The 13,097-nt window shown below is 38.1% G+C and overlaps 1 protein-coding gene across 2 annotated transcripts in view; it reads left to right on the top strand.

The window, feature by feature from the left end:
• LOC107004530 (phosphatidylinositol 4-kinase alpha 1) overlaps positions 1–13,097 on the top strand; it is a 42,712-nt gene that overhangs the window by 16,288 nt on the left and 13,327 nt on the right. For both annotated transcript variants that reach the window (XM_015202746.2, XM_027913105.1), the window contains exon 18: positions 12,686–12,952. In XM_015202746.2, the coding sequence (XP_015058232.1) occupies positions 12,686–12,952 (267 nt within the window). The remainder of the gene's footprint in view (positions 1–12,685; positions 12,953–13,097) is intronic.

Below are 13,097 nucleotides of genomic sequence, written 5' to 3'. Positions count from 1 at the left end.
GAAACAAGAAGTTCGCTGTAATTGTGCATACCTGTAAAGAACTCAAACATGTCAATGGGATGATAATACGATATGATGACAATGCTGCGGTTATTGATTCAGCTGCCTTGCATTTTAGACAAATAAGAAATGTCTGACCTCAAAATTTCCTCTGCTCCAAGTTCTGTTTCCTCTTATTGTCCTTGCTTAGATCAGACATTCCTCAGTAAAAATATTTGGTTGTTCGCAAGGAAAAAAATGAGGGAGCGACAGTTACACAAAATAGCTGAAATGCCATGATTGGGGACCCTGATCTGGTGAATAGATGCTCAATTAGTTTCAGAGAGGGATTCTTTACGAGAAAGGGATTATACTGTCACCCCAAACTTTGGTCTGGCAGACTGGCATCCGGTGCCTTAACTTGACCAAGAAGACCATCTCTAATATGGATCATGGGACATGACCTAATGTGAAAACGTAGAAAAACAACGGTACTTTGGACACATCATTCATACATGAGGAAGCTTTGAGTTCAAAAAATGGTGTTTATCATACACTTTCAGATGAGGACTCAATCTTGAAAAAGAGTGGGCAATTGAACATGGTGATGGGGTTGAAGCATGGCAACAAGGGATGATGAGTCAAAATTTGGTCTCTGAGAACAGATTATCAAGCCGACGGTCTATCAGGAACAACCTCCCTCCCCCAAAAGGTAGGGTCTGCATACATCCTACCCTCCAAACCCAACTTGTGGAATTACACTGAGTATGTTGTTGGAGAACAGATAACCAAGAGTGCAACACAGATTCTTGATAAAACTGTTCAACCCATCAGATAACCAAACTGCAGTAAGGGTCCAACAGGTAATATTTGACGATGACAGCTACAAGATTTATGAAGTTCTTAAGCATATCATGGGATCTTGGAATTTGGATGTAAAGGTAGAACTTTTTCTCCTTATCAAGAAATGTAAGGTTGTTCTTGATGCAAGCTGAAGGAATTAGCAAAGAGATTGTGAAGCAACACAAGCAATCCCACCAGATAGAAAAGAGGGGAAACAGTTAAAAAGAGTTTGAATTATGATGGTTAGAAAGCAAGGCCAACAATGATGAGAAGGAGTTAATGGAAAATAAATATTGGGAAAGAGGAACAAATGAAGGCTTTGAGAGTATACTTATCCTATTTGAAGCAATTTCTGGGCACCACATCAATTGGAGGAGAAGTCAGCTCTTCCCAGTAAATGAGGTGACAGGGTTACAACAACTGGCTGATATTTTGAGTGGAGAAATGGGGTGCTTTCCAAATTTCAACTGTGTATCTAAAAGATGTCAAAAAGACTGGCTAAGTGGAAATCTCAGTACTTATCTCTGAGAGGAAGGCTGGTTATGATTACTTCTATATTAGATGCTCTACCTACTTATTTGATGTCTTTGTTCCCTCTTCCCAGTAGTGTAGAGGAGAGACTAGATAGTCTCAGAAGGAACTTTTAATGGCAAGGAAACAATGAGAGGAAATGTATCCATCTGGTTAAATAGAAAAACTTTCATCCTTCCCAAAAAACAAGGTGGTCTTGGAATGAGAAATTTGAGTAATCAAAACAAAAGTTTCCTGTAGAAATGGCTCTGGAGATTACTAAAGGAGGATCAAAATTTATGGGCTACTGTAGTGATGGCAGAATATGAGGAGGGATTTTGGTAAACCAAATGGGTTACCGGCACCTACAAAACTAGTTTGTGGAGATCAATTAGGAATTTTTGGCCTGGATTTGCAGTTTTGCACAAAAGATCAGTTGCAGTGTTAAGGATGGTAGGAGGATAATGTTTTGGGAAGACTACTGTCACATCCGGTGAGCACCCCCTAGAAGTAACCGGTGTAGTCGTCCTCGAAGAGGACTAAGACTAACCTCTTAGCATTGGTCATTACATTTCATAGGTTAAATTGCGGAAAATTTAAAACTTTTCATCTACTTCTACATCGAAGTTTACATAGATCTCTCGCTTACACATAATATATACATAGGGAGTTTACATAGACTCCTCGCATAGGAAGCACTAGATAAGCTTCTACTTTTATTTCACATACATAGTATAAGAAGATATTTTAATAGGAAACCTTCTCACATTTAAACCATCTAAGTCGAATATAACATTCGGGCATAGCGCTTACTTCATTACAACAGGACCACATATAGGCATATACAACAATTGTCTTCAAATGAAAAGGGAAAGAACTAAATGCCTTTAAACTAGAACAACATCAATAGCTAGATAGTGGCATTGTCCTCGGAAGGTGAGGATCTACCGAACTTGGAGAATGAGAATCCAAGTTATCTTCAGATGACCCTTCTAGAAGCTCAACGGCTTGATCCTACATAATTGTAGAAACATAGAAATATGGGTTAGTACACCACTTGTACTAAGTATGAAAACATGCACATAAAACATTTGAAATCATGCTAAAGGGGACATTTGTTCAAAACCATGCCAAGTCACTTTGAAAAGCCTTATGTACAATCAAGAACACTTATGAGACAATAATCACATATTCCTTAAGACAAGATCATATACAACACAAGACCAACATCATCAAGTATAAGCAAGACCAACATCATCAAGTATAAGCAAGACAACATGTATCATAACATACTTCAGTATATTACCAAACCAATTCTAATATCATGTTATAACAACAAAGCATGTATAAAAGTACATAACATTACATCATATACAAGACCTTTACTCATAACCCACCATCAAGTCCACAAGTGCAATGACCAAGTAAAGCCCCATAACCTTACTCAACTAAGTAAACCAAACAAAAGATCATAAGCAATGCCTAACTTCATATAACATAACATTAAGAGTATTCATCCTCATATTTAGCAATATAGACCAATAGCATGTTCATACATGAAACTAACATCATATAGGATCATCAACATGTAAAGTCAACATATGCATGACATTTACTTTATAAAACATAAGAACAACCTCCTAAAACTTACCTTAAGGCCAACTAGTGCAATGTATAGGTAGAGTCCCATACCCCTACCTAGACTAAGTCAAACCCCTTAGGTCACCCTAGTTAGTGTTCACTTTATTACTTCATTTTACTTTGGGGAACACTTGCCTTAATCGACATAGACCACATGAGCTAAATGTGGAATCCAATGTCATGAAACCCTACACCGAAAGAAGGTGGACTACTTGCCAAGGTAGTGCGAAAACATGAACATAACATTCTAGGTGGATCCACTAGCTAGTATTCCTATGGGGGCAACATAGTTCAAGAACTAGCAGATATACTTGGGACCCTCTTTATGCACATTGCATTATAGTCTCCAATCTCATGAGAACAATAGTGAACCTACCTTCCCACATTGGGAAGGGACACTCCTCAGTACTAGTTCACTCGATGCTAAGCTAGAGTCTCTTTTTTTGAAATGTCTTTAAGCCATCTTTAACAATCATAACTTAGTTTAGGCCATAAGAGACTAACCCCTTATATATTCATAGTCATTAGCTCATTAGGAATTGAATGTGTCCTTTCAATACAACCCTCATATGTGAGATTAACACACTATCATCATGTCATAGTAAGACACATAGACAATTCATAACCAACCTTATATCATTTCATCTTAAACATAATCTCACATCTTCACATAATCAAGACATTTCAATTACATCATCATACCAACACCTACTTAGTATAATCATAAAACATGCTTCAATTGAACTTCATCACCAAGTACAAGCCATCACAATTGAACTAAAGGTTCAAGACCACAAAGTCTTACCAATTCTCCTTCAAAAAGCCATCATCATTAGTCTTACCCTCAACCAAACCAATTTCATCCATCAATAGGTGTAATAACATCATTCAATAGTAATTAACACAAGAACTAAGTCAATTGCATCAATACTAATCAATTCAACATGAGTTCATAACCTAGGGTTAGGGAATTTGGGTCAATTCATGATCTATTTTACAAAGTAGGTTAAATCATTAAGAACTACCATAATTGAACAATAATATATCATAATATAATCATAATTATCAAAAGAAACCATAAACAATACAATTTAGAAGATCAATTTCGGATTAGAAAGAAACCCATATAGAATTCATCTTTTGGAAATCAATTTTGGAAGAACCCTTTGGGGAAAGGAATCCCAAGGGTGAAAGGTTCCCATACGTTGTTAATCTTTGAAGAATGATGGAGAAAAATGACCTTCTTGCTGCCTTAGAACCCCTAGAACTTGCCCTTCAATGGAGTCTTCTTTGGAGAGAGAAAGTAGAGAGAAGGAAGAGCATTTTGGGTTTGGGAATTTATAAAGTGTTAAGTTGAGTTTAGGCTTAGGATAGTTTATATAGTCATTTAACTAACTTAATTAACCACCCCTTAACCCCTAATTAAACCCATAGCTAATTAACTAATTAAGTTGACCTCACTAAAAACTTAACAGTGAACACAGGCCTGACCTACGAGACCTCGACCTATGGTTCGTAGGTCAGTCGACGCCTCTCCCCCCAACTGTCCTGCACATCTGTAGGTAAGCTCAGAGACTATGCATTTTGGTCATTTTTGGAAAATGGTTAAGTGTTGGTCGACGAAGGCATCGACGCCCCGTTGATTGACCTAATCCTCGTCGCCTGCAACCGTTTGTGGAAACTGCCTTGTGACAGATTCTTGGCCAAAATGGAAGGGTCCTCCTCAAGGACCCTTAGGGTGGTCCTTGGGGAGTCGTACCCGGATTTTTCGACCATAAACATGTTCTGATACTAGTTTGACACCTTCCCATCAATTTTCATCTAATTCCGACTCCTAAAACCTCGTGAATAGGCTAAGGCACACTAGCACCTCTTGCACTATTCTCCGGACGTCATGGACGTTTCTTGACGTCTTGACTCTAAAACTTCCTAAATGACTTATAAACAATATTTTTGACCTTAAAACAGTGTTACAACCCTTAAACACTCATGTGATGCTCTAGATTAGGTCTTGGACTTTGGAGTGTTACAACTACTGGTTGGGAAATTGCAGCTTGAAGCAGTTATACCCCCAGTATGACCAGATAAATGCTCCCAGGCACTAGTATTAAGGTAATACACTAAAGGTTACTTTCTAAATCAGGGTCTGGATTCTGGTGGCCCTTTTGATAACTGGATATTTTGTTCTCCTTCATTCCATCAAGTTTTGTTCATATGTAGTCACATTTATTTTGCGGTTTGTTTTAAGTTTAATGACATTGTTAGTGTGAGAAATATTGGAGAAAAGATTATTGAATTGCATATCTATATTGTTACATGAAGACCCTATTTATAGACACTACATTGGAAACCTTTTCCATCTAGAATTCCTATTCTTATTCCTATTCTAATTCCTATTCTAAGTAAGAAATACTTATTTCTATTCTAACACTCCCCCTCAAGCTGGTGCATACAAATCATATGCACCTAGCTTGTTACAAATGTAATTAATACGAGGACATGTGAGAGACTTGGTGAACATATCTGCAAGCTGATCATTTGGCTTCACAAATTTTGTAACAATATCTCTTGAGAGTATCTTTTCTCTGACAAAGTGTCAGTCAATCTCAATGTGCTTAGTCCTTTCATGAAACACTGGATTTTATGCGATATGAAGAGCCGCTTGATTATCACACACAAGTTCCATCTGATCAATTTTGCCAAATTTTAGTTCTCCCAGTAACTGTTTGAGCCAAACTAACTCACAAGTTGCTGTCGCCATTGCTTGATTCTGATTCTGCACTAGATCGAGCAACCACATTTTGTTTCTTACTCTTCCACGATACCAAATTACCTCCAACTAAAACACAATATCCGGATGTCGAACGTCTGTCAGAGGGTGATCCTGCCCAATCAGTGTCTGTATATCCAATGATATGCTCATGACCTTGATCCTCAAATAGTAGTCCTTTGCCGGGGGCTGACTTTATATATCGAAGAATACGAACAACTGCTTCCCAATGACTATCACAAGGGGAAGTCATAAGCTGACTTACAGCACTCACGGGAAAAGAGATGTCTGGTCTAGTCACTGCGAGATAATTCAACTTTCCAACAAGTCGTCTATACCTTTCAGGATTACTAAGTGGCTCCCCTGTCCCAGAAGAAGTTTAACATTCGGATCTATCGGAGTATCAATAGGTCTACATCCCATCATTCCTGTCTCCTCAAGAATGTCTAAGCGTTGAGAGATAACAATGCCTGATCTAGACTGAGCAACTTCAATACCTAGGAAATACATCAATCTGCTAAGATCTTTAGTCTGAAAGTGCTCAAAAAGATGTCGCTTTAAATCGGTGATACCATCTTGATCATTACCGGTGATAACAATATCATCAACATAAACAACCAAATAGATATGTGGATAAAACACAGAGTGATCAGCTCCACTACGAGTCATGCCAAACTCCTAAATTACTGTGCTGAACTTCCCAAACCAAGCTCGAGGAGACTGTTTTAGACCATAGAGTGACCTACGCAATCGACATACAAGGCTACTAGACTCCCCCTGAGCAACAAAACCAGGTGGTTGCTCCATATAGACTTCTTCCTCAAGATCATCATGCAGAAAAGCATTCTTTATGTCCAACTGATAAAGAGGCCAATGACGAACGACAGCCATAGATAGAAAAAGACGAACTGATGCTATTTTAGCCACAGGAGCGAAAGTGTCACTATAATCTAGCCCAAATATCTGAGTATACCCTTTGGCGACAAGGCGAGCCTTAAGTCGATCAACCATTTGGACCAATTTTGACTGCATAAACCCAACGACAACCAACAGTAGATTTACCTGCAGGAAGTGAGACAAGCTCCCAAGTACCACTCTTATGTAAAGCATACATCTCATCAATCATAGCCTGCCTCCATCCAGAATGAGAAAGTGCTTCACGTGTAGTCTTAGGAATGGATGGAAACAGAGGACAAAGACGACACAAAGGCATAATGGGGTGATGATAGACGATGATAACTTAAGAAGGTATAATGCGGGTTAGTATTTCGAGTAGATCGTATACCTTTTTGAAGTGCAAGCGGTGGGCTAGGTAGAGGCAAGTCTGCAGTAGGAGCAGGGTCTGGCACATGACATGAATCATCTGGGACTAGGGTTGGACGTGGACGACGATGATAAGTTAGTAGTGGTGGCACTGCAACTGGAGATGTAGACGTAACTGTAGATCTCTCAAAGGTTGGCACAGGTAAAACTTGAGGTATGGGTAAGACCATAGAGACATCAGTATGATCAAAAAATGTATAGTAAGGCTGAGACTCAAAAAATGTAACATCAGCTGACATAACGTATCGATGAAGATCATGTGAATAACAACGATACCCTTTTTGAACTCTAGAGTAACCAAGAAAGACACATTTGAGGGCATGAGGAGCTAATTTATCTTTCCCTGGGGCTAAATTATGAACAAAGCATGTGCTCCCAAAGACACGAGGGGGAATAGGATAGAGATGTGACTGAGGAAACAGTATGGAATGTGGAACTTGATTCTGAATAGACGAAGAGGGCATTCTGTTAATTAAATAACAAGCTGAAAGGACTGCATCGCCCAAAAAACGCAGCGGAACATGGGATTCAATGAGGAGAGTGCGAGCAGTCTCTATGAGATGCCTATTCTTTCTTTCTGCGACACCATTTTGTTGAGGAGTGTATGGAAAAGATGTCTGGTGAATGATTCCATGGTGAGACATAAATTGCTGAAATTGGGATGATAAGTATTCTAAGGCATTATCACTACGGAAAGTACGAATAGAAACACCAAACTGATTTTGTATTTCAGCAAAGAAACTTTTGAAAATAGAAAATAACTCAGAACGATCTTTCATTAAGAAAACCCAAGTACATCTTGAATAATCATCAATGAAACTAACAAAATAACGAAATCCTAAGGTGGAACTGACTCTACTAAGACCCCAAATATCAGAATAAACTAATGAAAAATAGACTCTGAACGACCCTCAGTACTACGAGAAAACGTAGCACGAGTGTGTTTCCCAAGTTGACACGACTCACAATCTAATGTAGATAAACTAGACAAACTAGGCACCATCTTTTCCAGTTTGGATAGACTCGGATGTCCCAGACGTTTGTGAAATAGATCTGGGGAATCTGCAACGGAGCATGCTGTCAAGGAATTTGAAGAGGTAAGATAGTAAAGGCCTTGTGATTCATGTCCTGTTCCAATCATCTGTCCTGTACTGCGGTCCTGTATGAGAAAAAATCATCGAAAAAAGTTATGCTACAATATAGGGATTTCGTCAACCGACTAACAGATGCTAGATCAAAAAGAGAACCAGGAACATAAAGAACAGAGTCTAGGGTGACAGAAGATAGGGGTTTGGCTTTTCCAATCCGTTTTGGTTTTGTCTGGATCCCATTGGCTAAAGTAATAGCTGGAAGAGATTGCGAATAAACAATATCGGAATGAAGAGGCGACTCAGATAGAAAAAAAAATTGTCGAAAAAACTGGCCGGAAAAAGTCACACGCGCCGGCGCATGGGTCTGATAGTTTGCCGGCGAAAATCCTACCGGCGGCGCGTGACGGCGCGTGTAGCACTGGTTTCCGGTGGGGATGACTGGGCTTTGCTCAATGGGAAATTCCGCAGCTAGTGGTGGTGTCAATTTTATGAAAACAGTGACGGAAAATAATAATTATCCGAACAGCAACTAGGTTACCGGAAAATATTAATTTTTTTAATTTTTTGTTCTCACAAGAGAAAATATTATTGAAATGCATATCTAAATTGTTACATGAAGACCCTATTCATAGACACTACATTGGAAACCTTTTCCAACTAGAATTTCTATTCTTATTCCTATTCTAATTCCTATTCTAAGTAAGAAATACTTATTCCTATTCTAACAATTAGATCCACTAACCCAACAGATTCTTGGTTTGAATGGACCGAGAGAGGTAGGAATTTCGTTAGAAGGATACTCTGAAAATAGGAAGACCCTGGAATGGATTGTTCAGATTCTGAGAGAGGCATTTAAGTTCAGAGGAAATGGTGTTAGAAGGTGGAAATAGGAAGACCCTGGAATGGATTGTTCAGGTTCTGAGAGAGGCATTTAAGTTCAGAGGAAATGGTGTTAGAAGGTGGAAAAAAGGAGACAGTTTCTCTGAAACTTTTTGTGCAAGGAGCTTTAATAACTTTGACCGTTATATCAGCATTGTCAGTACTCGGGGAAGGAGAAGGGATGTTCTAATTATTCCAGAAACTACTTTCAATGCTGGATGAAATTCAATGGCCAACAAGATCGGTAGGTTCTTTAACTTTTATAATGACCAAGTTAACAAAGGAGAACCCAGATTGGCTGATAAAGAGCTTCCCTATGCAGATGCATTCAGAAACTCTAGATGGTCCATTAAAGAAGTGGTTGGTGGACAGCTTTCACAGGAAGGAAATGTTATTCACGTCAAAGAATGTTGTCTGGATTCACCACAGAAAGATGTACTGAATAGATGTCTGGTTGCCTTTTTCATAGGAACAGGGAATTAATCTGAAGCCTCGACACTATCAGACACTAGAAGATGGGCTAGTGCAACTTGGATTTAAATACATGGAAATAATATTTATGAGATGGGTGATGGTAGATTCCTTTCCAAATTTGCATCTAAAATTAGTGCCGGATAGATCTTGAAGGGGAGATGGTATTGGAAAAATAGTTTCATGGGTGGGCGCCAGTAATAGGTCTGGTGGAGTGTAGGGCACAGAAGAGGGGAGGAGGATTGGTGGAAGATCATCCCTGCTTGCATCTGGTGGTGTGTGTAGAAAGAAAGGAATTTTAGTTTTTTGAAGTCACTACAAGTTCTATCCATAAAATTAGGATAAATTGTCTTAGTTGGTTCTACTTTTGGTGTAAAGAAAATATATTGGGGAAGTAGGTTAGTTGATTTAATTGACAATGTATTTGAATATAGGTTTTTGGACAGTTGTCTTTTGTACTTTTGGCTTTCTTTGTAGAACTCTCAAATTAGCACTTTTTTGGGGGTATATAAGTTTTGTTAGATAGAAATACAATCCTTACCTTCCTATAAAAAACATTTTAAACTTGAACCAACAGCAAGTGCCACCTCGAAGGAAGTTTGGTCCACACAGTGAGGGATCTTGATTTTCAGAAGACTGATGCAAGACTGGGAAATAGACACTTTGGAAGATTTCTATGGGACATCAGATCAATACAATGAAGTACATCTAGGGGAAGATACTCAGGTGGATTATTCATGGTAAAGGCATTTATTACACTAAGCTCTGATTACAAACAACCTGAATAAAGTGGAATCACAGGTAAATCTATTGCCATGGAAATTAATATGAAGATGTAAAAATTCCATATGAAGTGGGATATTACTTGTTTGGTGGTGAATGACTCAGTTTTAACTTGGGAGAAAGAATCTAAGGAGAAGGGGAATTCGTTTGTGCTCTAGATGTTATATTTTTGCACAAAATTTAGAGACAATCAACCATCTGCTTTTACATTGCAAGATGATAGGCCTGTTAAAGAATTTGTTCACAAGCTTTAGAGGTATAAGGTGGATAATGGCAGGTAGAAGTTAGAACATCTGATGCACTGATGAACTGGAACTCAGAGGGGTAGCAGCAAAAACAAAGATAGATGGAAAATTTTCCTTGAAGCAATTTGGTGGACAATTTGGAAGGAAAGGAATTCTAGGTGTTTTGAAGATAATAGTAGTTCCTTACAAAGGATTCAGATGCATTGTATTCTTATGTTCTGTTATTGGTGCAAATCAGAGTATGTAGATGATACAATTTCTGTTGTGGACATCCTAGGGTCCTTATGAGATGATATTGGGATTAGGTGGTCTGTCGTAGTTTATTGTTTTTGAGTTTGGATCCACTGATGTGAACACTCCATTTTGGCTTCCAACACTTTATGCTGATGAATGATAGACTGTTAGTTACCTTGTCCCAAAAAAAAAAAAATTGGGATAGAAATTGAACTAAAAGTTAGTTCCTTCTGCTTACCTTTGGGTTTGTTTACATGTTTTAGGGATGACACCTTTTCTTGGGGTTTATTTCTTCTAATTCAAATGTTGGCGTGACAAAAAAGCTGGGTAGAATCCAGCTATTAATATAGGCAGTCTCCACAAAGTTAACAACACTAAGAGCCCGTTTGGATCAAACCAACTTTTAAGTCAGTTTTGACTTCTGGAAGTGTTTGACAAATATAAAAAAAACTTAAAGTAAGTCAAAAATGACTTAAAATAAGTTACGAAGTGTATGGCAAGGTAAAAAATGACTTAGAATAAGTCAAAAACGACTTCAAATAAGTGAGAAACCAAAAGTAGGTCTTCCCCTACTTTTTAATTTTTGACTTAAAAGTCATTTCTGTTTGACTTAAAAGCTATTTTTTTTAAAGCCGATCCAAACGGGCTCTAATTCTTTGAAATGATGATTTGGACAGCTTGACCACTCCAATTCTATGTCTATTCTCTTGTACAAAATAGAACCAATCAATTCTTCTTAACTTCACTAAATCCATCCACAATTTTCAGATATGCTTGAAAATATCTCCTGCTGTGCTTTCTACATCCACCTTTTCTTATCTTATTTGTTGTTTTAGTATTGATTCAGTTTGTGTATTTGCTTCCAAAGCTTCTCAATTTGGCCTCGGCTGAATATATTCTTTGGGCTGATTTCGAATCAGAAAACATGTTACTTGCACTGGTATGCTTGAACCATACATTTCCCTGAATTCTCTCTATTGGTTCTAATGACCATCTTTGCCTTAGCTTCCATTTCAAATTGTCTAAGTCAAATTCAAAGTCAAACCTCTTCAGAGATTCAAAACAAAATAGTACAGACTATTGTGAGGACTGTTTTACATGTGTGATAAGCTAAAAACTGTCGGACAAATGATTCTCCTGAATATATGTTTCTTTTTGAAGTTGCTACCTGCTTGTTAGTAGGTAGCAGTGCATTGTTTTGCTGTCCGTTCACATTAGTAACCGTTGAATTGCTCTTGTAGTTTCTTGTCTTCTGTTACTACCTGATGTTTCTTGTACCATGATTATTGTATTGTTTTGTTGTAGTTTCTGTTCTATTACTATCGGTTGTCTTTCTTATTATCTGTTGTTTCATGTACTTCCGTTGCTCCTTTTTTTGACTGCTTTGGACTATATTTCCTTTTAAGCGGACGGTTTATTGGAAACCACCTCTCTATCTTTGAGTTAGGGGTTAGGTCTGTATACACTGAACCATCCCTAGATCCCACTTAGTGGGACTACACAGGGTATGTTGTTTTTTGCTGTCTTTATTTCTCAGTATTGCATGCTCATTTTGCTGAACTGTAACCTGTTTTTATTAGAATTGTTTGGAGTTAGGCAGTTGTTCTCCTCACTGCGATAATTGTGTTAGGCCCTGTAACTTTATCTGGTACTGATGAACAAATCTAATCCTGGAAAAGTAATTGAGGAATAAGGTTTTTTACTTTCTGAAGATATTTCTGATCAGAAATGTTTGTTGTTTTGAGATGCCTGTGGTCCTCCAATGCAGCTTAAGGTTGATTTTTTTTTTCCTTACAGATCCTGGCTTGTCACTATTTCTCTGAGTTAGCCTGTTTTACAATCTTACTAGTCATTCCCTTTTATCCAAACACTTAATTTTGTGATTGATGAAAATGGTTATCTTGTTTCTATTACAGTTGCATATATTGGAGATACGTCATATACCTGAAGCTTTGCCATACTTTGTTACACCTAAAGCCATTGACGAAAATTCAACACTGCTACAACAATTGCCGCACTGGGCTGCTTGCTCAATTACACAGGCACTGGAGTTTCTCACACCAGCATACAAGGGTCATCCACGTGTCATGGCTTATGTTCTAAGGGTGTTGGAGTCTTACCCTCCTCAAAGAGTAACCTTCTTCATGCCTCAACTGGTGCAGGCTCTGAGATATGATGACGAGGTGTGTTTTCTGGACTTTTTGTTGTGAATTTGTTCATTGCTTTTAATATCCGGCTAGCAGGTCAAAGAGATATATTATTTGAATTCAATGCATCTTCAACAGTTTTACATAGTTCACCTTTGTTGTGAATTTGTTCGGTGCGCTT

Source organism: Solanum pennellii, chromosome 11 (genome assembly GCF_001406875.1).
Source record: "Solanum pennellii chromosome 11, SPENNV200".
NCBI lineage: Eukaryota > Viridiplantae > Streptophyta > Magnoliopsida > Solanales > Solanaceae > Solanum > Solanum pennellii.
Note: the sequence above shows the minus strand (reverse complement) of the source record. Positions and strands in the feature narration are given on the sequence as shown.